Source organism: Pelodiscus sinensis, chromosome 8 (genome assembly GCF_049634645.1).
Source record: "Pelodiscus sinensis isolate JC-2024 chromosome 8, ASM4963464v1, whole genome shotgun sequence".
NCBI lineage: Eukaryota > Metazoa > Chordata > Testudines > Trionychidae > Pelodiscus > Pelodiscus sinensis.
Window position 1 is genome coordinate 12,803,494 of NC_134718.1, and position 25,378 is coordinate 12,828,871.

General features: G+C 42.8%; 2 protein-coding genes across 6 annotated transcripts in view; both read left to right on the top strand.

Annotated features, from left to right (window-relative positions):
- Nucleotides 1-1,162: 1,162 nt before the first annotated feature.
- On the top strand, nt 1,163-4,915 carry LOC142830485 (uncharacterized). The gene is made up of 3 exons (XM_075935769.1): nt 1,163-1,268; nt 1,708-1,901; nt 3,922-4,915. The coding sequence occupies exons 1-3, from the start codon at nt 1,235-1,237 to the stop codon at nt 4,867-4,869; spliced, it is 1,176 nt and encodes a 391-aa protein (XP_075791884.1). The 5' UTR covers nt 1,163-1,234; the 3' UTR covers nt 4,870-4,915.
- Nucleotides 4,916-12,901: 7,986 nt separating this feature from the next.
- The window catches only part of BMS1 (BMS1 ribosome biogenesis factor), a 37,493-nt gene continuing 25,016 nt past the window's right edge, over nt 12,902-25,378 (top strand). The window contains exons 1-9 of one of the 5 annotated variants that reach the window (XM_075934772.1): nt 12,902-13,054; nt 14,448-14,692; nt 15,097-15,287; nt 17,617-17,696; nt 20,088-20,276; nt 20,907-21,049; nt 22,686-22,807; nt 23,907-24,103; nt 24,755-24,894. In XM_075934772.1, coding sequence (XP_075790887.1) covers nt 14,517-14,692; nt 15,097-15,287; nt 17,617-17,696; nt 20,088-20,276; nt 20,907-21,049; nt 22,686-22,807; nt 23,907-24,103; nt 24,755-24,894 — 1,238 coding nt within the window. In that variant the 5' untranslated portion in view covers nt 12,902-13,054; nt 14,448-14,516. Of the gene's footprint in view, nt 13,149-13,606; nt 14,693-15,096; nt 15,288-17,616; nt 17,697-20,087; nt 20,277-20,906; nt 21,050-22,685; nt 22,808-23,906; nt 24,104-24,754; nt 24,895-25,378 lie in introns of those variants that run through there. The other 4 variants (XM_075934774.1, XM_075934773.1, XM_075934771.1 and 1 more) reach the window with 4 other exon arrangements.

The window sequence follows — 25,378 nt, forward strand, 5'->3', positions numbered from 1 at the left end:
AGCTGCTTTATATAATTCTGATCTCTCTTTTAAGTTAATACTTCCGTCATGATTGGCATATCCTACCTTAGGCCCAGTTCCATAACCCTTACTAATAGGGACAATTCCTTGACTTCCTTTGAATTACTCATGTGAGGTTCAGATTTGGGCCCCACATTCCACAGGCAACTTAATTGAATGAGTAGGGTTTGGCCATAAATGCATAAAACCATATCCTAGTTTGGGGTTCAGTAGGAAGTGCTTAATCAAAAGGCAACACTGAGTTTTGCTCTAGACTAGAGTTAAGGACTACAGGGTGTGACCCTTAAAGTGACTGAAGAGTTCATGTTCCACAGTATGTTTTTAATTTTAATCCATGTTTGATAAAACCACTGACATTTTACCTACCTAATTTCCTTCATGCCGGGGTAAAACTCCCCCCATGCAAACAGAACTGAACTAACATTTTTAAATGGTTCCATTTTATTTTAAAGAAGCTGGAAAAACAAGTGATTATATCATAAACCAATACAATCTGAGATTGTTTTTGTTCTAAAGGAATATATCCAGAACCAGTAAGACCATATCCATAATTAGAGCTCCATTTATGCTTAAGGGAGGCCTGGGTTTGCACAAACAATGCCTGTTCTGTTGGAGCAGGAGACCTGCTTTGCTCACCTGGAATCTGTTAGCAAGAGGAATTTGGTTCCGAGAAGGTACAAGACCTTCTTTCCTCTACCCTTTCTCCTCTCAGACTGTTATATAAAAGAGGGAGAAATTGTACCTTTGGCAAAACTTTTTCCCAGTTGCCAGTACTGGCTTCATATATGAGGGTTTAAAAGGCTCAGTCAGAGACACTGTGGCTACTTCTTAGGGGACAAGATCTAACTTGTGTGTATTTTGGTGATTTGATTACAATAGAGGTGTGGGACACCTTTCTGAGTCAGACTTTAACTTAAAAAAGGGGGAGGCAGCCCAGCACAGCACAAGCCTACCAGTCAGTTTTCTTTTTTAAATCGGTAACAAAATACAGTAGGACATGATAAAAGCACTTTGACCCCATTGGATGAAGGAGCATGGGGGAGGGTTAGTAACTGCTGGGGTGAAGGGGATTATAAAATTGAATGACCCAATGCTCCTCAAAGGAGAAAGCTACAAACTAGTTAAAGCGGGTGGGGTCATTTCTGCCTCCTGGAGTGAAGAGTTAAGACCAAAGCTGACTATTTTTGCACATCAGCCAGCTCCTAGCTCACAGATGGAAGCTGCCAAAGTGAAGCAGAGTGGTTCAGGTAATCACCATCTTCAGCTATTTCCCCCAAGTTTGGTTAACATGAAAGGGTGGCTTAAGTCTCGATGCTTTGGGTTTGCAACTGCATGGACCCTGTCTAACAGTAATGTCACAGGCTTTATGTCTGTAACAAAACCAGCGCTTTTAAAAACTGCTCTAAGTGAAGCGCAGCAGTTGAAACTTATGAGTGGCCCTATCCACATCTTAAACCTCGCTAGGAATTAGTTTGTGGTGGAGTCAAGATTGTAAAATCCGCTGCTTTGGGGCTGGATGAAATCTAGACACGCATGGCACATAGGGGCCTAGACTATTAGATTTTTTCCCCCACCCTTCTCATTCTGCTAGCGGGGAAAGCGACCTGGCTCTTCACAGCTGCGTTGGGAAGGGGTTACTCCTGGGCTTGTAAAATCTCTCCTGTTCTTGTCTTGCCTCCCCACAAGGAACAGCAGACAGGGTCACGCAACACCTCGCTAGCTCCAACCCGCGGAAAGAGGGGGGCAGGCGGAAGCGGACCACGTTCAGCAAAGCCCAGCTGGACCTCTTGGTGAAGACGTTTGAAAGTGACCCCTACCCTGGCATCGTCGTGCGGGAGAGGCTGTCCAGCCTGACGGATATCCCTGAGTCTCGGATTCAGGTACGGCTTGCGGGGTCCCCGGGGGCCATGGCCCTGGCACGCTTCCCAGGGATGGTCACAACAACCAAGGTGGAACTCGGCCAGTGAGAGGGTATAGCCTTGGTGTTGTGAACGCCACTGCAACAGTGACGTGGCTCTTTCTTGTAACTTCAGGAGCCGATCTCGCTACACCGGCTCCAAGGACACTGGTACTGGAGGGTGGGGGTGGGGGGCGGTTCCCCTTTTGCTGGCTGTGTCTTTAGAGAGGCGCTGGTGAAATGGTGCTTTGCCCTCCCCTTCTTTGGTTAGAGGGCCGGGACTAGAGCTACGCCTTCGGTTGTGCCGTGTAAAAGGGATACTGGGGGATCCGGATTGAGGGGTGTCTCCAGCAGGAGCAATGCTGCTGCTCTCCTAGATGAGTTAGGGCTTGAGGTCTGCAGAGGCCTGCCCCCCTTTTGTTTTGGTGGCCCTACGTGTGGTGCAGCTTTAGGGACCGATTCTGCGGAGTCTGGAGATCTGTTCCCCTCCCTGAGCCTCTATGAGAGGCCCCAGGTGAGCCTGAGTCCCCATGGATCTCCTTCTTGGGAGCTGAAATATGAGATGGGGGTCCCTGAAACTGCGAGAAAGAACTGATCTCCTGATTCCAGAGTTTATTTGTGGGGGTGGGAAACATTTGCTTGTATGTTTCAAGAACTAATGTAGGGCCTCTGAAACCAAGTGTTGTATGCAACCCCAAATCCTACTCCCATAGCTGTGGGGCTATCACAGATGCAGCAGAGACAGTGAGCAATATTTCAGTAATAGCATGTTGTGATGCTTTTTTTGGCCTGATTTTGTAAATAAGTAGTTTTAGGTGAGGTGAAACTGGGGTGAAAAGAAAAATGAGACTCCTGAAATGGGTACTGTAGTGTAGAAAGGTTGAGAACTACTGAGTTAGACTACTGGGGAGACCTGTCCTTTGCTAACCTAGGGAGCACAATTGGCCTTTTTGAGAAACTGTAAGTTGAATCTGAGAGAGGAGATTGTAAGCAAACTCAAACTAAAAATCCTCAGGGTTTAGCTCCTCACAAACTATTAAACCATCTTGTTAGTCTTTAAAGTGCTGCATAGTTTTTTTGTTTTTTGTTTTAGGGATAATAGAAACCTTGGGACCTGATTGAGCTCTGCTACTGCCTTTGGGGAAAGAAGGGTTCACTTGGGCAAACAATGGTTCCCACCTATGAGTCAACTCCCTATTTTTCAACTAGGTGGAAAAGGGACACTAAGATTTGAATGTTGTTGTTGACTCAGGCTAAGTCTACACTGGCCCTTTACAGTGTTGTAACTTTCTGGCTCAGGAGTGTGAAAATACCCTCCTGCCCCAGACTTGCAATCTAAAGCATTGTGAAGTGCCAGTGTGAAGGTGGCTATAGCACTGGGAGCAAGATTGCCAACACTACTAGCTATTCCCTTAGTGGAGGAAGCTTACATAGTGTGGGGAGAGAACTCTTTCTGTGCTCTCACGGTATGGCCACACTTCTAGTTTAAAGGGCTGCTGCAGCTGCACTCTAAACTTTTAAGTGTAGACAAAGCCTCTAGCCGGTAGTCAGCAAGAGTTACTTTTACCTCTTGAAACTTTGACAAGTTACAATTTAATCCAGCTCCAGCATTTGTTCATTTCAACCAGTGCCAGTAGTGTTGCAAATTCCTCAAAGAGCTAGTGTCAAGGACTTGCTCAAACTCCCACCAAAATGAATGGGAGCCGTTCTGTTGAGTTGAATGGGGCTTGTGCTCTCTAAAGAGTGCTGTAGTTTTCCGTGGCAAAATATTTCAGAGTGAGAGGGACATGAATACCTGGCAATTCAAATAGTTAAGGGAACTCGTTCCAAACTGGAAAATGGGGAGGAGGAATACTTTTTAAAAACTGGTGCTAAAGTGCAGTCTTGACTCAGGCATATAGTGACATAACTGGGTAGAATTTGATCTTGTGGATTTGTATGTGCATGGCAGGCGGCTTACATCAATGATCATGATGGCTTACTTTCTGTTAATTCCCTCCCAGGTGTGGTTTCAAAACAGAAGAGCCAGGCAGCTGAACCATAAAAAAGCTGATACCCCCATCTTTCCCAAAGCTGATCATGGCAAGAAGAAGCTGACCTACTTCAGGCCAAGAATGGCAGAGACTTTTGTGTCTGGTCAGAGTCTACTCAATCTACAGCCATGTGTGTCAGAAGGGAATCTAAATGTTGCTAGTCAGCCCATGCAGCATTCAGGGCAACAGCTTTCTAGGTTAGATGATAATTTCAATAGCTTGGGCAACACTTTTAGATCAGGGACCCAAATCCAGATCCCACCAACTCATTTTGACTCTGTTTATGTGTCTAGAGAAAACCAGTTCGGTTTAGGAGCCGCGGAGAGTCAAATTCAGCACCTCGTGCAACCACTGCAGCAACATCCATACTACCAAATATCTTTACCTGAAAACTGCTACTCAGACACACATCTGTTCCAGGCTGCTTCCCCGCTTGCAGTAGGAAGCCTGCAGTGTGGTCAAGGTCCTCAGTATCCAGCAGCTGAAGAGAACTCTAGCCAAGCAGTGATCCATGAGGAGGCTTCCTATGTGGAAGAAAGTACTGCTCATTTTAGTAAGAGTCCAGTTGCAGGCCATGGCGGAGGAGATGCCCAAGTAAAAGTTGAACCTGAGCAGGCTCATTGTAACACTAATTCGGTGTTTTTTTCTAGTGTTACTCCTCCTCCTTCAGTGTTTGTAAACTGTCAGGTGCCACCTCAGAGGATGCTGACCCAGCTGGTTCCTTTGTTTGGGCAACGACTGAAAGAAACAATGGATGAATTTGATCCTTGTTGGTCAGATATGAGAAATGAAGTCTTAGGCCTGGGTCTAGATTTGCTACTTGAAAGTGAACAAAATGGAGAGTCAAGTGGTAGTAGTAGAAATTACCCCTTCACCTTTATTAGCCAGAATTCAAGCTGCCACGTAGGTCAGACCTGAAAATGATTTGGTGGCTCATAAATTTGCATGATTGTCAAGGTGAAAGAGGGGAAAGTATAAGGAGTATTGCTGGCCAGTGTTTTTAAGATTTGTGAGAATCAGTAAGGGGGTGGGGGAAGCAGGTGTGTAGAAGGTGGATGCTAGAAGTAGTGAATAATTTAACCTCTTTTGGGCATTGTCAACAAGCTGTTTGCAGTGATCTTGTATTAGTTTATTAGCCACCAGATAACTTTATTTGGTCTGGGTACCGGTTACAGTTCACTGAGCAATAGTCTCTGATAATCAAATTTGTTGGTTAGCTTTAACTGAGATATGGAATATGGGAGAAGTTTTAGGGGATTACAACTGTTTCCTCACTGGAAGAATGTACCACGTATTGAGTGAAACTACTTATGTTGAAAATTCACTTTTTGTTCAGTATACTCTTATTTCTTCCATAATAGAAGAGGCACAAACACAAAAAAAAAGCAAGTAGCTTTTTTTAAACAAGGTCAGTGGAAATTGTGAGGATATATGGTGTAGTATTTTCTTACTTTGATGTGTGCCTTTAATTCAAGTCACCAGTATCCCCCTTTTCAGAGACCTATGTACTATAAAATGTAGATGGAGTTTTTCTTAAACGGCAATGTTCTGTGCATACTGGCATTCTAAGTGAATTGCATGAATTCTGCCCTAAGAGAGGGGTTTCAAAACCTCATTATCTTTACCATATCTCTTGAAAAAGACGAATTAACATCCCTATAAAGTGCACTGCAACAGGAATTGAAGGCAAGCATCCCTATGCTCTGAATACTGTACTGTTGGGCTTCACCTTGAAAAGACTGGGGCCCAGCTCCTTCTGCATGGTATTTTGGTGCCTAATTCCCACTGGATTTTAACATCAGTGAGTGCAAGGCACCAGCATACGTTTAAGAAACTGCCTTGAGCTCAGAGCTGGCTACAGACTGGGCATCCCCCTGTGTTTGCATGAGGTTTGACTGCAGTCAAACCATTCACTGGGGCTGCATCTGTGTGGGACTCTGCTCAAACTTATGTAGTTGCAGGAGTGTGTCCAGGATGTTTTAACATCTCTTTCACATGAAATTAAATGCTTGATTGCATAATGTTCAAAAAGTGACTACGGATACTTTTAAAAATGTTGACTTCGAACTTTAAGGGCTGTGTCTAGACTGGCAAGTTTTTCCGCAAAAACTTCCTAGCTGTCTACACTGGCCGCTTGAATTTCTGCAAGAACACTGACTTCCTACTGTCTGAAATCAGTGCTTCTTGCGGAAATACTATGCTGCTCCCATTCGGACAAAAGTCCTTTTGCGCAAAGCTTTTACACAAAAGGTCCAGTGTAGACAGATCAGATTTGTTTTGCACAAAAAAGTCCCGATAGCGAAAATGGCAATCGGGCCTTTTTTGCGGAAAAGCGCATCTAGATTGGCACGGACGCTTTTCTGCAAAAAGTGCTTTTGCGGAAAAGTGTCCATGCGAAACTAGACGCTCTTTTCCGCAAATTTGCGGAAAATCATGCCAGTCTAGACGTACCCGAGGTGTTTTAAATCAGTTATTCTTTTTATAATGCAAGACACATAAGCTATGGTTTGTTTTGGGTTTTTTTAAATGGATGTAGCTGTAGAGAGGTAGTCCAGTGGCTTCTGTATGGATTTGGAATTAACACATGAAGAGTTGTGGTCCGGGCTTTTGTGATAATTCCATCTCTGGCCTTGGACAAATCACTTAACCTCCCTGCTTCCATCATCTGTATATTTTAATGGAAATAATACTTAACTACCTCATAGGGGTCTTAGAATAATAGGCTAATGTCTAAAGCGCTTTGCACACAGAAGGCACCATGTGAGGGCTAAGTATTATATTTACTATGAAATGACTTGTACTGAGTTTTTTTTTATGACCTATGTGCTTCAGTAAACTTTGTTTCTAGAAGTGTGTTTGGTAATGCTTATTATTTGTCACTTATTTAATTTCTTGATCTTATGGGAGGGGGGCTTCTCAAGCATCTTCTAAAATGTTGCTGGATTGTGACATAAGCTATGATGCTCAAGTGTTTAAAACCACATTCAGTCCTACTGGTTTCATTAACCTGCTCACTCTCAAAGCACATGATGAAAGATTAATTGGAATCTAAGGGCTAACTTCTCTCCCCTAAGTATTTGAGTAGCTGTGTGTGGCACAAGGTAGCTTCTGGGTGGAAGTGGGAAAGAATCATCCCAAACTGGGCTGTGGAATGGATTCAGAGGCACTCTGTGAGCATTCAGTAATCCTGAGGCTGCATTACCTCATCTGCTCGTAAGGACTGCATTAAAGAATTCACATTGCTCTGGAGTGTTGCTCTCAAAAAATTCTGGCATCTTTGGTGTCCATGAACCAGGATATCCCCCTTGTGCTTTCTATGTGGACTCCCCAAATCTGCCCCTACTTCACCTCAGTTTTCCAGAGTTTCAGTGCTTTTACAACACCTAGAACCATCCCCATTCTGCCTTCTTATTCTAGAGTAGTAGGCAGTCTTTGTTCATAAAAAGCACTGCCGAGATCTTTGCCGTGACTTTCAGAAGCGATTGAGCACCCAAACTCTAGTTGGTGTCAAAAGGAGCTGTGTGGGGTATTTGGCCCTGGTTTCATTTTTAAAAGTGGTCCTTGGGGTAAGGAAGGAAAGGGGGGGGGGAGAGTTCTATGCAGCAGTGTGACAAGTCTGAAATCTTCAGATTTCCTCAATCAAATGTAAAAGGGAAATAACACTTCTGTTCTTAAATCTCTTTTTTAGACAAAGTTACAATTATGTTCCAAATGAACCTTTTTAAAGAGAAAATACAAATAGACAAGGTAGATGACGTACATCTTTTATTATAACAGGTTTTTTTTGTGAGACACCACACAACTACAACACTGCAGGTAAGAGTGAATGAGTCAGGGGCTGTCCACCGTCCATTTGTATTTGTTGTGGGGCTAGTGTTACTGAACCTGATCCTAAGTCCATAGTAACTTGATACCACCTGAATGGCTACTGATATGGGACTATGAAGGTTAGACAGACTAAGGCTGCATCCCTTTATAGGGAAATTAGTAGACTTGAAGGAAAACACAATGGTGCTTTTTTTTTTTTTTTAATTTTGGGAGAAGATGCACACTTCATTGCATGTGGCCTTCCCAAAAGACATCAGTTTTGTTACACTTACTGGAAAGCGTTCCTGGGGCTGATCTCCCTGTGGCTTCAGGGAGTTTTTGACTGAACAAGGACATCAGGGATATGTCTACTCTGGCGGGTTCTTGTGCAAGAACAGGTCCACACTGCCATGTGCTTTTGTGAAAGAGCATCCATGGCAGAGTGGACGCTCTCTTGTGCAAGAAAGCTCTGATGGCCATTTTAGCCATAGGGCTTTCTTGCGCAAGAAACCCCTGCTGCTTGTCCACACTTCCTCTTGCCCAAGGGGCTTACACTTGTTAGAAAAAAGTGTAGCTCTTGCGCAAGACGCCCTGTATTCCGACACCATACTGTAAATCATCTTGCACAAGAGCAGGCGGGCAATGTGGATGCTCTGCTGGTTCTTGTGCAAGAATGGCTGTTCTTCCACAAGAAGCCCCCAGTGTAGACATAGTCCTGGAGTGGAGCCTTAGAACCCTTATGCCTCTTTGCTATGCCCAAGGAGGGATCACTGTGGAAAAGGGGGGCAGGATTGCATTCCTGCACACAAACTGAATGTTGTGCTACGGGGGAGCTTGGGGAATGGATGGCAGTAGCGAAGGCTTAAGTTAAGAATTTCCTAGGGTAAACCCAGCCTAACTGCATTGTTCAGGGGTGTGCAAAGTCCACATGGCTGAACAGCATAGTTAAGCGAGCCTAATCTCTGCTGAAGACAAGGAAATTCTTCCACTGACCCTACCTACTGCCCCCTTGGAAGTTGGATTACCTATACCAACAGATGCCCTTCATGCTAACATGGACAGTGTCTTCTGCTGTGGTGATGGGCAATAAAACAGCAGCAGTTTGCCAAGATTAGCCCTTATTGGGGCACAGCTGCTATATTTACCCACACCTGCACGCGTTGGTAATTACAACTCACTTTGGCCCTGGATTGCCATTCCCTTCCAATGGGAGTGGTGTGAACCAGGACCCTGCTTCCCACTGGCCAGGTATGGTGATTTGCAGCCAATGGGAGCTACAGTCGCTGAAATCTGCAGAGAGACAGTAAATATAGTGGCAGTGGTCCACTGTAGGGAACTGCATCAGGCCTATGGGCTGCTATTTGTCCACATCTGGTCTATAGTGAAGTATGGCTAAGGGTATATTCAACTAGGCAAATCCCAAAGCCAGTGTCTGCCAATAAAGGTATTGTACCAGTGACGTGGTCTCCTACAGTCTCAAAGTGCTGCTAAATGGTCCTGTAGTTTGGAGGGATAGACCTTTTCCTTTAGGCCAGTGATCGCCAACCTTTTTAAACACAAGATCACTTTTTTAATGTAAGTGCAATCCAGGATCTACCTCAACCCAAATACCCTTGCACCACCTCTTTCCCGCCCCTTCTGCTACTCCTGCGTACTCCATCCTTCCTTCCTTTCACTAGGCAGGGGCAGAGGGTTGGGCACAGGCTCTAGCCTTGGGGATTTGGAGTGTGAGAGGGGCTCTGAGCTAAGCCTGGGTCAGGGGGTCAACGTACAGGAGGGGGCTCAGAGTACAGGCTCTGTAAGGGAGTTTGGGTTTGGGGCTAGGGCAGGGCTTGGGGTGCAGTAGGGGTTCATGACTGGGGCAGGGGTTCAGAGCTGGATCTAGCTGGGAACTGCTTACCTCAGGTGCCTCCTGGGTGTTGGTGCAGTGGGGTTAAGGCAGGCTCACCCTGGCCATGGCCCACTCCCTAAAGCAGCCAGCAAACTCTCTCCATCCAAAGCCCTGTGCTCTTCCTCCACCTGTTTTGTGGAAATAGAATACAGGGTGGAGGGGGGGCACCCTGGCATCAGCACCCCTTCCTCTCCCTTCCCTGCTCTTCACACTAACCAGAAGGCTCCTGGGGATGGGGACAGTCTCTTAGGCAAAGGGCAGGAAATGTGCAGCAGAGGGGAAAGGGGCAGCTGAAGTGCCAGCATGCGATAGCCTCTTGGCCCAACCAGTCAAGATCACCTGTCAGGGGCTCCAAGATCTACCGGTAGATCCTGAGCTACTCATTGCTGACCACTGCTTTAGACATAGTCCCAGCTCCCAGCATGAGACTCCACCACATTCGCTTTATGCTGGTTCCAGAAGTCTTTCCGTTGACTGACTTTGCTTCGGCCTTCAAAGATGAATGGCATCTCAACTTCTGAAAGATCAGCTAAAATTTACACCAACTGTCTAGACAACACACTTGAGATGACAAATAATTAGAATGAGATTCTCTCCTCTCCTTGGGTATGTCTTCACTGGCGGGTTCTTGCGCAAGAACGAAGGTTCTTGCGCAAGAACCCGCAGAGCATCCACACAGCCCACCCACTCTTGTGCAAGAAGATTTACAGTAAAGCGTGGGAATAGAGGGCTTCTTGCGCAAGAGCTACACTCTTTTCTAACAAGTGTAAACTCCCTTTGTGAAGAGGGGACTGTGCAGAAATCCTGCTCTATTAGGGTACATCTGCACAACAGGGCTAAACTCAAAATAAGTTATGTAACTTGAGCTACGTTAATTATGTAGCTTAAATCAAAATAGCTCATTTAGAATTTGGGCACATCTACACAGCACTTATTTCAAAATAGAGCACTCTTCCTCCAACTTCCCTTACTCCTCGTAAAATGAGAGTTACAGGAGTCCGAGTAAGAAGTCCTTGGGCTGGACATTGCCAAAATAACTGCTTATGTGTAGATGTTCATTCTATTTCAAAATAATGTCAGTTATTCCAAAATAATAGTGCTGTGTAGACGTATCCTTAGGGAATGTGTTGTTGAGTGGGAAAGAAGAAAAGTGTTTGAACGTGGTATTTCTGCACTGTGTGACAGTATGCAGAACCGGCTGATGTCTTGCTCATCTCCTTTCTGGTCTCTTGAAGTAGCTGGTTATTTGCCCTGTGACCTTCCATCTGCATCTACCTCTTGGACAGGTACATAGCCTGTAAAAGTGCTCCATAGGCAATGTCCATAGGCTTTCTTTCTGCACTAGCTTTCTTTCTCTTGGACAAGCAACCATGGCTCCCACTTAGTACCCCTTTGTGATTGCTGGGGTAGTATGGGGCTGCAGGGCTTGAGCTCTGGGTATGTAGTGTATAGGGGGAATAGCTTTCTTCTCATTGATCAATCCTGTACTTTAAATATGAAAGCAAAGTTTATTACCTTTACTTCTCACAAGCATGCAATGTTTACTACATACAGAGCTTTGAACAGCAAATATCCATGGCACATGGCAGTGCTCTGTTCAAATGAGCTGATAATCTGGTGTGAATTATTTGTGGTCTCCCTTTGTTGCATATAACCTTTATCTTAGTGTCCTGTCTAGCATGAATTTCACAATAACAACATTGGCTCAGACTTGTTAAATACAAACTCTATCCTTTCTATTGCTAGTTAAAGGCTTTCCACAAGCTCTTATTAGAGTTTATTAAATTATATTTACTTCTTGCATATAGTTATGTTCATAGCAAGGATTGTTTAAAAAATGGGGGGAGGACAGGAAATTAGTCAGATCTCTTGTTGAAACACAAATGTCTGCAAGACCTAGGTCTAAGCGGTGAGTTTCCAAATATTTTATTATTATTTTTGTATTTCAAAGTCCTGATCCTGCAAACAAGCATATGCTTAACTTTATTCCCATTGATTTCAATGGGACTACTTCAGAATTATAGAAATTAAACATGCATACAAATGTCTGCAGGATTGGGCCTAAACAGACAAAAACTGGGAAGCGAAGTATTGGTCAGATCAAATGTATAGAAGTGTTTGTAGGTATATGCCCCATGTAGTGGGAGAGAAATGAGGCCTTACACTTTTTCCTGTTCTACTAAAATAAAAATTGTGGCACTTTACCATGTGATTAAAATGGTTTGTAGGAGGGCTATATGGAAACAGTATTTTATACCCTACTTTTTCAATGAGTCTTTCCTGCTAGTGCTGCAGAGTGGATACAGAAAAAAGCTGGGTTCAATGGCGCTTCAAGTATCATAAACAATATTGTCAGCTAAACTGATTGTGCAGCTTTCAGTGCTGATGATTATGCTGAACACAAAATCGCAGCTTTCTCACCAAATCCTAGGTGGAGTTTGCAGGACTTTTAGCTAAAAGAAAAAAATCTTTTTTGACTTTGGGCTCTCCCTTGGGCCCCTCCCGCCCGCATGCAAATGAACATGCGCTTCGCTTACAAGTCCCCTAAATGGAGCCCCGCCCCCCGGGAACAGCCCCGATCGCCCCAGCGGGACTAGTCGCGTTGCAGCAGGTTCAGCGGGTGCCTGATGACTTCGCCGCGCCAGGGCCCCAGCGCCGGCTGCCAGCCCGCCACGCGCCCCGGGAGCCAGGCGCCCCGCGAGTCGCGCGCCAGGCCCGCGGCCCATGGGCGGCTCCCGCCTTGCCCGGCGAGGGAGACCCGAGCCCACGAGCGTCCCGCCTGCAGGGGCGGCCGGGAGCGGAGCCCCAGCGGGGCCCTGCCGCCGGGGAGCGAGGGGGACGCGCCGCCCTGAGCACCGGGTCCGGGCGGGGGGGGGGGAGGGGAGGGGTGCAGCGGCTCCCAGAGCGGGCAACGCCCCCGGCGGTCAGCCCCTCCCCCCGGCTCGCGACCCAACGTCTGTCACAGCAACTAACCGCCACCCCCGGGGCTCGGCGTGTGTCACAGCAATAACCGTCCCCCCACCAACCCGGGCTCGGCGTGTGTCACAGCAATAACCGTCCCCCCACCAACCCGGGCTCGGCGTGTGTCACAGCAATAACCGTCCCCCCACCAACCCGGGCTCGGCGTGTGTCACAGCAATAACCGTCCCCCCACCAACCCGGGCTCGGCGTGTGTCACAGCAATAACCGTCCCCCCCACGAACCCGGGGCTCTTCGTGTGTCACAGCAATAATCGTCCCCCCCCGGCCTGTGTCACAGCAATTACCGTCCCTCACCCGGGGCTCGATGTGTGTCACAGCAACAACCGCCCGGCAGCTGAGTCGCTGCTTCCGGGCGGGCGCAATTGGCTAGGACGCACTTCCGGTCGGACGCCCATGCGGAGCTGGGGCAGGCGGTGCGGCGGGGGTAGGTGGTGCCGCGGCCCCGCTGTGAGTCTTCTCTCCCCGGGGGCTGGGAGCGAGGCCCCTCCCCTCCGAGGCCGAGTCCCGCGCCCGGGGAGGTCAGTCCGTCAGCGCCCCCTTTGCTCCGGGCTGGGGGCGGGTGAAACGCCCCCCCCCCCCGGGCCGGTCGCTGAGCTCTTGGCCCCCCGGACGCTGAGGGCGCGGCCCGCTGCTGAGCCCGGGGTGCCCGCCCCTAGGCCGGTCTGACCCCTTCATGTGCCTGCGTGGTGGGGCCGTCTGCAGCCCTGCTGGGCTTCCCTTGCAGTCACGTGGCCCGTTCTGCCTGGGGGGTGGCCCGTGTTCCCTCCCTCGGGTCTTCTCCTGCCGCCTGCAGAATAATTGTTTGTTTGCACCGAGGCGTGGGCCGTTGTGCACCACTGGTAGGAACCTGCCTTTGAAACGTTCCTGCGTGGCTGCACTCGCACACCGCTTACAGGGAGCTCTGGTGTTTGGTGCCCTGCATGGTCTCTTTCCTGCAGTGAGCCCCGGGAAACTTTGTACCCAGGTGGGGCCTTGTTGTTTGTGTTGATGCTCGCCACTGCCACAGAGGCATATGGCTTGGATTGGGCACTATCCAAGCATATGCAGGTCCTTGAAGTCTTACCACTTCCTGCCTGGCCTTCTACTTGTTCAATTCTGCCCTCAATTAGCGTAGGACCCTACCTCCTCTCCCTCATATCCAGGGCTCGACAAATAATACAATCTACTCGCCCATGGCGAGCCGGGTTTGGGCAATCTGCGCATGCGTAGATCGCCGGACAGCGCAGCTGGCGAGCTCTGCTCATATCTATTTGAATAATGTTGGCCCAATTGAATTAATGAATCCTGACTGACTCCCAAATAAAACTACTATCACAGTCCTTCTAATGATATATTAACCCCATTGTCTTTACTTGTATTTCTCATGCTTACTGGTAACTAGTTAACTGCCTCCTGGCTGGGCTGGAGCAGCCCCCTGCTCGTGGCATGCATGATGCGGTGTGGTGGGCCCACTGTGGTGTGCGTGTGGGGTGCTCCAGCCTGGCCAGGTCCACCATGCTGCGTCATGGTGGTGGGATGCTCCATTGGTCCCCTGTCCGATGCGTGCTGTGGCAGGCTGGTTAACTGGTTAGATGTATAGTTTAACTGGTTAACATTTTAAATGAGATTTTACATCCCTAATAGCAAGGAAGGTAATTTTCACTATCACCAACAAAATAGTCAAGTGGTGACGCCATCTTGAATTTCCTTTATCTTAGATAAGCATGACCCTCCTAGAGGAAAATTCAACCTATTATGTCTTAGGTGGAAAACAGGTATTTAAGTAATGTTGCTTCTTTTTTCTGTGTTGTGTAAGAATTGGTTTTTCCATATACCAGCTATGCTCAGTATCATTGGCAAAAGCAGTCCACTTGACATTGGTGACAGGTGATTCCTAATAAAAGAAGATGGAGGAAATTGACAAGAAGAAGCATCGTAAGAAGCACAGTGGGCCAAAAGCTGACAAAAAAAGGAAGCGTCATCTGACTGATTTAGGACTTGGAGATGAGGAGGATGCTCGGAAGAGAAACCCAAAGGCCTTTACGGTCCAGTCCGCTGTGCGGATGGCCAGAACCTTTCACAGGTATGGAAACTTTTAGAGCATGCTGGGCTTGATGAATTTTCTCTTATTGTTTTCTCCAATGAAATAATTTGTAGATACTAATAGGACTGTGTTTTGTGAACCATGCTCATACAGCTAAAGTGGTTTACCATATCCACACAGCAATATATTCTTTATTCTAATGAGTCATTATAAATGGACCTAACTGGGTCTGTCATGCTGCATTGCTGTGTTAATCTTTATGACGGGAAAATCTGGCTAGCTCTTTAGTCAGTGGGAGTTGTGCATCTCGGTGTGGATAACTGAGTGCTTAATGATTACACCCAAGTGAATGAGTCCCTGAAATACTTAGCACCTTAAAAACAAATGTTCTTGCTTTTTTGATAACTTCTTATTCAACTTTTTATTAATTTCTTCATAAATAGGACACAGGATTTGAAGACGAAAAAACATCACATTCCGGTGGTTGATCGAACTCCCTTAGAACCTCCTCCTGTGATAGTGGTGGTAGTTGGCCCCCCAAAAGTTGGAAAGAGCACTTTAATAAAATGTTTAATTAGGAATTTCACCAGGCAAAAACTGGTTGAAATACGAGGTCCTGTAACAATCGTATCAGGTGAGAACCAAAAAAATAAACTGTTATTTGATACATAGCATCTTGGATTTGGAGATGCTACAAAGTGCTACATTGTCCTGCATTTTGGATTTGGAGAGACAGTGATAAATTGAAGGGCGACTTGACCTTAGCTCATCTACATGTTCTCTCTCACACAATACGTTTTGACATATGCTGAGAACAACTAAACTGTCAAATATGTCTTGCAAGCAGGCACCATATATTAATACAATAATCTAAGGAAGCTTTCCATTTGAAACTCTATTTTAAAAATGAATTAAAAGTCCTTACCAATTTTTCTAGTTTTATAATTATACTTCCCAATTCCTTTTGAAAACATTTGTCTCGCCCTGTTGCTATGGGAAAGACACAATCAAAAGTGAGGAATTAACACTGTTCACAATGTGATATGAAATTCATGAAGTAAGCAAATACTTTTCTCTTATTTTTCAATTACAGTAGTTTTAAATGTTTGTAATGGTAGTAGGTAAATATTCCTAACAGATGGGTGGCTTTTTTGTGCCTTAAGAAAATAAGATTTTTGTCATACATTTTTAACAGCTTTGATCTATAAATTACACATTTACAATTAAACTATTATAACACTGTTATTAAGGTTGCAAAATCAAGCATTCAAAACATAAGAAATGTCAGATTTAAATGTGTCCTATCTTTATGTGTATTAATTATGATACGGTCTTTAATTACATGATCATATACTATTTTTTCCACTGGACCCCGTTTCATTCAGTACTCAGGCAGGATGGTGTGCAGTTAACAATCAGCTAATCAGTATTTTGTTTCGTTCTTGTTCAGTGAGTGGTCCCAGATCTGTCTTACTGCATGCTATTCAAACCCTGCTTAAAAGACAGAATTGTTAATTTTTTCATAGTCTTTTCTGTGGCACTTATTAGAATAGTATCTGAAGGCTTCACAAATATAAATGAACTTATTTTTACAATGCCTCTGTGAGGTGAGGGGAATAAGGAGAAATAGTCTGAGATTAGGATTAGAAATGGTTTTTTGGGTGTCCAGTTTGAAATTTTGGTGATGTATTTTTTTTAAAGCACTTTGTGTTTTGATCATATAAAATACTAAGCCTATTTAAATTGCAGCTGAGTTCTTATCAGTTTTGCAAGTGCAGGCTCCTGATCTCAAGTCTAGCACCTATAAAGTCAGGAGCATAAAACTGACTACTTGTGAATAGTTTAGTTTAAGTGGTTTGATTAGCATTGCATAGGAACTCTGGTAGGAGTGGGGATAGAACCCAGTTCTCTGGGGCAGTATTCAACTGTCTTAACCACATTATCCTGACTTTGCAATCCACCTGCTTTCTGCAAAAATGAAATAGGAGTTCCATAGACAGCTGTCTTCGCTACTCAGTCCTACTCCATCCCTAGAACAGGGCTAGCCTGTACACTAAGTGAGAGAGAGCGCCTGTGGAAAAAACAGTATATGATCCTGTTGCAGACTATTATAATAGATCCTTGCAACTTCATCTAAACCAGACAAGTGCTCAATTATGACTTTCCTGAACATTTGAACATGGGTCTCCCATTTTATGGAAAAGTGTCCTGACCACTGATTTAGGGGATATTTTAGGATCATTGTCTTTCACCTCTCCTGTTGAAACTGTTTCACTTTTTTTAAAATAAATAATTAGCGATTGGAACAGCGACTATAAATTGACTCTCCCACATCCCAGGTAAGTGCCTTAGTTACTAGGATAAAAAGTCATTCTCACTCTTTTCCTGGCCCAGTGACTACTGATTGTCATTATGAATTACTGTGGTTACCACTGTGAATGACACTGAATAAAATTACAGCTCAAGTGGTTAAAATTTGGAAAAGTTATAAGCAACCGGTTTTATAAAAGGGGAGTATCACTCAACCAACTAGAAGAATCAGGAGTACTCTCAGCCATACATATAATTAGGAGCTGAAGATGTTTAAACTGGGAAGAAAATGTTGGCTTATCCAGTCCATCCCCTCTGTCATGTGCAAGCAACGTGTAATTCAGGAGAGCAATAAATCGCACAAAGGCAACAGGAATTTAAAATTCTATCTCTGCTGCTCTTACATCTGGTATTTTTAATAGGGCAATAGGGAACTAAATTGTCTGTCAAAGGTGGCATTTCTTGATTTTATTGCTAACAATACAGCTGGGTAGCATTCTAACATGTAAGCATGGCTAATTAGGGAAGTCAGCTGTAACTATGCAGTATTATATCAGAATTGATGTAATGGCTTGAGACCATTGAGATTAAAGATGAAAATATCTTTAGTTGGTTCACCTTTGTTTTCCCTTAATTTTACGCTTTCTTCGCAGGCAAAAGGCGTAGGCTAACCATTATTGAATGTGGATGCGACATTAACACGATGATTGATCTGGCTAAAGTTGCAGATTTGGTAAGTCAGTAGTTGTGTACAAAAACGCAGATACTGATGTTGGAAGTAATACTGTTCCAAGATCACTCCTACAAATTAGTGGCCTGATCCTTATTCCCATTGCAGTCACTGGTAAAACTGATACAGAGGGAGCAAGGAGGGGGGGAAATGCGAGAAGTTGACTAGATTAACTGATAAGCCTAGGTTTATTGGTTAATCAACTGACTACTTGTTCACATCCCTAATTTGTTGCCCTTCTTTTCCCATTTTTTTGGGAGGAGGTTGCCAGATCTGTATTCAAGAAATGGGTGTACAGGGGATTTATGTAGAGGCATCATGATGTTTCTTATATATCCTTTTCCTAACATTTTCTAACATTCTGCTAGCTTTTTTTTTTGTATTGCTACTGCATGTTGAATAGATGTTCTCTGAATTCTACCCACAATGACTCCAAGATCACCTTCTTGAGTGGTAACAGCTAATTTAGTCTCCATCATTTTGTATATTTAGTTGCACATTGGAAAACATTCTCATGACTTTGTGTTTATCATCATTGAATTTCACCTGCTTTTTTGTTGCCCAGTCACCTAATTTTATTAGATCAATTCTTCGCAATTTGCTTTTAACTTAATGATCTTGAGCAATTTTGTATTATCGGATTTAGTTACCTCGCTGTGTTTACCCCTTTTTCCAGATCACGAATATGCCGAACAGTACTTGTCCCAGCACAGACCACTGGGTGACACCACTATTTACTTCACTCCCTTCTGAATACTGACCATTTATTCCTATCCTTGATATCCTAGTTTTTAATTAATTACTGATCCATGAGAGGATCTTTTCTTTTATCCCATGTCTACTTAGTTGGCTCAAGAGCCTTTAGTGAAGGACCTTGTCAAACACTTTCTGAAAGCCTGAGTGCTCTGTATCCACTGGATCACCCTTGTACACCTGTTTGAGCCCCCTTAAATAACTCTAATAGGAGAAAAAACTCTTCACTGATCAGATTGCTCACTAATGTGTAGAATGGAAACAGACTGCTATTTTACGTGGGTTCACCTGATGCATTCTAGCTGGACTGGAGTGCTGGATTCTGAGTGCTGCAGTCAGGGTGTTTTCAGATGAGAGCCTCAATTCTGTAATTTACCTCCATTTTTGGTTCTAGCAAATCTGAGTTGATCTTTGTGATATGGTACAAAACTAATTTTCTACTCAGATTTGATACCTAAGATGGGGGATATGGCGCATATTTTCACTGATAGTTAATTATGGGGTTATTTATTGGCTGAAATTGACCAGCTCATCTTGATAGTGTTCTGCTGCACACATGTTCTTTGACACAAGAGATGTGTTTAAATATGGTATATGCCTGAGATTATGAATGGATGTGGTGGAGTAAAGCCATATACACGCTTGATTGTCACAAGGTTAGGATGACTTAATTATAGATGTAGCCATAAGTCATTAATTCCTTTGCATCTCAGGCAGCTTGTTTCTGAGGTCATAATTGGCTTTGCCTCATGTTCATGTGACCACAGGAGACAAGTATCCTATGTCAGTGTTCTTTTCTATTATCATCATCATCATCATCTCAGTGGCACATTACAGTAATTGCAACATACAAGGAAAGTTTATCTCACTTATACCAAAGACCTGTTTATGATCTTAGATGCTGTAGTCCCTTAAGGCATTAAAGCAGTAGTCTCTTGAGTTAACCTAATCTTTTGTTGTGTTTGTCAGTTACCCAAAACAATCAGGGCCTTTTTCTTTACTAATTTAATCAGACATTCCTGCTGATATTGATAAAAGCTCAATCTTCCATGTTTCAAGTGGGGACAAAGTTTCTTAGTTGAGGATGGCCAGATTCTGATACTCTTTATTTTGTTTAGAATTATCATGCTGCTCAAACAGCAATGAGACTCCTTGAGGAATAAGAAGCTGCTTAACTAAATAAGTGTGTCAGGATCTACCCCTCTGTGCTCAGCAGTTGCTGATACTAACCAATTTTTTTTTTGCGGTGGGGGGAGTAGGAGTGGAGTTGTGCTGGGCAGGGGGGAGACTTCTATTCTGATTCTGCAGGTGTGGTGGTGGGTTTTTTTTTATCCTTCTGTAATTTTCCTAGAGAGAAGGAAGGTTTATAGGTTTAGGAAAGGGGATTTGATTTCTCAACCTTTTTAAAGAGGGACTGAAGATGTAACTTTTAATTAAAAGGCCACAATTGATTCTTTAGGTTTTTTTGAAAATCCTTGGGAAGATTTTTTTTGACTCCTAGAGATTAAAAATTTATCAAAGCCAACAACAAACTAGATGAACAAATGGATCCTGTTTAAAAGCATGACTATTAAATTAGGTGAAGATGCCAATGAGGGTATCTCAACAGCACCACAGTAAATTGTTTTCATTCACATTCAGGTTCTTATGCTCATTGATGCCAGCTTTGGATTTGAGATGGAAACCTTTGAATTCTTGAACATCTGCCAAGTACATGGCTTTCCCAAAATCATGGGTGTCCTTACTCACCTGGATACATTCAAGAACAACAAACAGTTAAAAAAGACCAAGAAGAGGTTAAAACACAGATTTTGGACAGAAGTATATCAGGTATAACAGCAAACAGTTATCTTTTATGAATATTTGAACTGTGGAGATTGGAAAAAATATGTAAAGGTATTGCATTTGCGTTGTCTTTCAGTAACATTGTGAACAACAGACTCTGCTAGTGTAGCATTTATACATTTTTTTTCTTATTTGCAAATCAATTTCTGAAATTGATCTGTACCACAAATAATAGATCTGTTACAGCATTGGAGCAAGTAATGATGTGGGTAGGAAGTTGCAGGATCAAATCCTTGGTTCATAAAAGCCAGATGGTGGTGTTTTTGCAGAGGTTACTGTGTTGTCTGGCAATGCTAACCCTGTGTAACTGCTGTATTCTTGTTGTGCATGCTGTAACAAAACCAAATAACCCTTATAGTTTCTGTGAAACACAGTCTGCCTTTTAAAAGAGGCAGGAGCAAGTCTTTTTTGCTGGTGTGAGCCTTGCATACTTGGTGCCAAAGTTTTGAGGATAATTTTTTGCTTTGGTGGAGAGGAGATGATTAACAGACATTACTGTGAATCTACTGGAGGCAATTGTAACTTGTCAAATGCAATCTTTTGCTTTAGTTTTAATGATAGGAATTTAATAGGGTAGGTTTTATTAAAGTTTTAATATACATTTGATTGATTTAGGGTGCTAAGCTGTTTTATCTTTCTGGGATGGTACATGGAGAGTACCAAAAGCAGGAAATTCATAATCTCGGGCGCTTTATCTCTGTCATGAAATTCCGTCCCCTTACATGGCAGACATCTCACCCATATGTCCTAGCAGACAGGTATGTGTGTGTCTTTTTTCCTTAATTCTCTGTGTCTACTGCACTCCCACCCCCGTGTTCTGTTTTTATAAGAATGTAACGGAGCCAGTCAGCTGAGAGTGTGCCTGAGACTTGATAATGGCTAAGTTAAAGTTAATTTATTTTTTTAATTACATAAATAAGGGGAAATCAGTGGTATAAGATATCTTTTTTTAGTCTGGTACATGTAAGTTCAGCTCCAGTCATGTCAATAAGGAGGAGTAGTTTATTTCTATTCCTGTACATTCTGGAAAAAAGACATTTTAATATCACTGTTATGCAACTGTTGGGCATGCAAATGACCACTTTATTTTCTAGCTAGAATTGTATGAAATGATTAATTACTGTGGCATTTGGTGCATGGTATTTGTTGCTATAAAAGAATGCAACCCCACTGATTTTTTTAAAAATCAGTTAAAATTTTTTGCAATCTGAATTCTTTGGAGCTGAGCCCACATAAGTGAGCAGTAAACTTGGCCTAGTGCCTTCAGTGTAAATTTGATTTGCTCACAAACCTGGAGGATGAGGCAGTAACTGTATCTTTAGAATGTTACAGGGTATTGAAACTGTCCATAAAACATTACAACAAAATTGCTGCATGTTCCCGTTGAACTACTCTGATGGCACAGCATCCCAATAGCTTAGCAGCAGTGAGAGAACGTATCATTCTGATCTCTAATCACTGGGCTGACTCCCAATTGAATACAGAGTCTACTTCAAGGTCTCTGTTCTGAATTACAAAACTGTTCATGGGATTGGCTCTAGCTACCTAAGAGATTCTTTCCTCTGTGTCCACATGATATCACACAACAGTGAAGCTGTCTACCAACAGGGGAGGAAAAGCTTGTGAGTTCTGAAGACTGAGCTTTCAGAGAAGCTGGAGCTAGCTCACTCTTAGAAGAGATTAACAGAAAAGTAAAAAAACACCTTTATTCTTTCAAAGTCCTGGTCACTCATAAATGGGGGAGGGGAATTCTCATGGGTTCACAGGTATTATTTTTCTTGCAAGTGAGGAAAGAAGTAGGAAAGAAACCTTTTGGGTTTTGCTTTTAAATATTGGGTCAATGCTCAAGTGATCAGAAAAGTACTTTGAAAGTTGATACACAAAGTTCTCTGAGGTGCACTGAGAATGTTGATGGGGGAGAAGAAATATTCTCTAATCATCTAGTTCCAGTTTTAGGTGTTTGCTTAACATGGTCGTGAATGACAGCCTGAAAGAGAAATTGGCTAGAAAGAGACTAAACAAAATGAAACTGACTCCTCTGTTTTCACTCTCTGCCCTAGGAGAAAAGATAAATACCTAAAATGAACTCATTTAATTTTTCAGAGGTGTAGTATTGAAATTTTATGTATTCAAAAATAAAATGGTTGTAGTCTAAAATTTTACAGTAAGAATCTTAAAAAAAAAAAAAAAACTTTAACATGACTATGTCCCTTATTGTGTTCCTATTGTCAAACAGTGAAAATATCAAATAATGTGGTTCTTCAGTGTTTGTTATTTTGAAATAAAGCTGCCATAATAGTCTAATGTAGCAAATACAAGAAGTTGCTTCAGTACTTCCTTTCTGGAAGATAATAGTTGAGAGACTATTTCTAATATCTATTCTCATATTCCTAGAATGGAAGACTTGACAAACCCAGAAGATATTAGAGTCAATCCAAAATGTGATAGGACGGTGTCACTTTATGGCTACTTAAGAGGGGCATACCTCAAAAACAGAAGCCAAATTCACATGCCAGGTAGTATAGTCAACCTCTTAAAATTCTTATTATTTTTCTGATTTATATCTTATAATGCTGTTATTATTAAAGGGATGGCTTAAGTCTGTAAGGGTAAGTCTGCACTTGCTCCCTAGTTTGAACTAGGGATGCAAATGTAGGCGACCGAAATTGCTAAGGAAGCGGGGATTTAAATATCCCGTGCTTCATTAGCATGATCTTGCTGGCGCGTTACTCCACTCAACAGCTGTTTCGAAAGTGAAAGTGCATGCTGGGACACGTTAGTTCGAACCAAACCCCTTGGTTCGAACTAACGTTACTCCTCATTTAGTAACGTTAGTTTGAACCAAAGGGTTTGGTTCGAACTAACTCGTCCTGGCGCTCACTTTCACTTTCAAAACAGCTGTTGAGTGGAGTAACGTGCCGTCAAGATAATGGTAATGAAGCACGGGATATTTAAATCCCCGCTTCATTAGCAATTTCGGTCGCCTACATTTGCATCCCTAGTTCGAACTAGGGAGCAAGTGTAGATGTGCCCTAAAAGATTACCATACTGTCATGCAGATTTTGTAAGTGTTTTAAAAATTATAGTTAACATTTCAGAAATAACATTTTGTAAAGCTTTTAATTGAGAAACCTTATTACAGTGTTGAATCTAAACATAGTAGCACAGTGACACTATACTAGCATCTGAAAACTAGAAATTGAAATTGTCTGTGTAGTTATCCTCTTTAGGATGATTGAAATGGAGAAAAACCCCTGTCAATTGTGAAAAGTGAGGCTTATTTAAAATGAAAAATATTAAGTAGTGTAATACATGGCTAACAATTTCACAATTTAAATTATTTTTGACAATGGTGAGATATTAGTAATGAAGATCAGTATATTTTTAAAAGTCTGAGCTGTCAGTGCTTTATAGTCCACTAGCTGACCAACTTATAGACTGTTTTTCATGCTTAGTGGTAAGTCTTCAAAGTATTGTATATAGTTTATCTATGTAGTGTCACATTGATGTTAAATCATTGCATGCTACTATAGAGCCTCTTTAGAGTGAATTACACTTTTTTTTTTTAATTAGAACTTTGTCAAAATATTTTTCTTCTGTGTCCTTTCTCTGTAGGAGTAGGGGACTTCAATGTAAGTGATGTGAGTTTTCTGCCAGACCCCTGTGCACTTCCTGAACAACAGAAGAAGCGTTCCTTAAATGAGAAGGAGAAACTGATATATGCTCCACTCTCAGGCGTTGGAGGTGTAGTGTATGACAAAGATGCTGTTTATATTGACCTTGGTGGAAGTCATGCTCACCAAGATGAAGAGGTGAGGGGAAAGTTTGTTTTTTTGAGTTCTGTTCTCTGGAGACTGCCTAAGGAAGCAATTGTTTTGTTTTGGTTTAGTTTTTTTTTAAACCTCATCAACCCAGGTGTGACATACTAACATATATTTATCCTTAAATATCTTATTTAATAACCTTCTTTACTACAATAATTGAGAAAATAGTTTTTGTTTTTTCCTAGTTTTGCTTTCTCAAAAGCAGTGGAAAATAGCTAAGGGAGTAATTAAGAATAAACACTTCTGTAGTTCACGTCTCGGATGCTTTCAAGCATTAACTAAGAGTCATGCCATCCCTGAGAGCAGGGCATATGTCCATAGTTTCAATTTCCACGTAGGGTGTTTGAGGTCAAGTGCTTCTATCTCATCTAAGGGCCTAGAGGAAGTTGCTATCTGAGCCACAGCTTGAACTTTTTCTCTGTCTTGTGTCAAACCACTTCAAATATTATGGTCCATGAGATAAAATAATATTTAATGTCCGATATGTTTGGTAAAGAGCCCATCTCTGTAATTTGTATGATTTAATATTGGCTCTGTTCCTGTTGCCCATTTTAAGGCAGATTTAACAATCTGTTGATTGTTCAGCAGACATTTGTATAATTGATCAATTAAACAGAAACAAATCATTTGGTTTGTCAGGAAGAAGTGAGACCAAATCATGAACTAGTCCAGAGCCTCATCTCTACGCATTCCACCATTGATGTTAAGATGGCTTCAAGCAAAGTGTCTCTCTTCATGGACTCCAAACCATTAGGTTCAGAAGATGTGGAAAACCAAGAGTAAGTTTTGAATTTTATCAAGCCATGGGAGACAGAACAACTTGACTGAGAACTAGAAGAAGCATAACACAGGCAACAGTTTATTTAATAGCTATTTCAGTTTGCTGACATTAAAGGCGTATGGCTTGCTTGCATAACAGATGCATGGAAAGAGGTTTAATGTAGAAGAGAATTGGGAGTATGGAGTTCTGAAACTTAAAACAGACATATTTAGACTTTGTGACTCCGTTCCCACACCACCTCTAGAACCAGAATAAGGTGAGATCATCAGATTTATATTCAGTAGTGATTTTATCAGAATTTGAACCCATCTTCTGAGTTAAAAAGGGCTCTTGCAGAGTTTCCTACTTTTTTCTGTAGCAATCCTTTCCTAAACGTGGATAATATATTGCAACCTCAACTAAATAATAGGTGGACTGGGCAGTAGGGATGCTTCCAGGATGTGGATGTGGGTATTTATAGGAGAAATAATTGTAAGATGGAA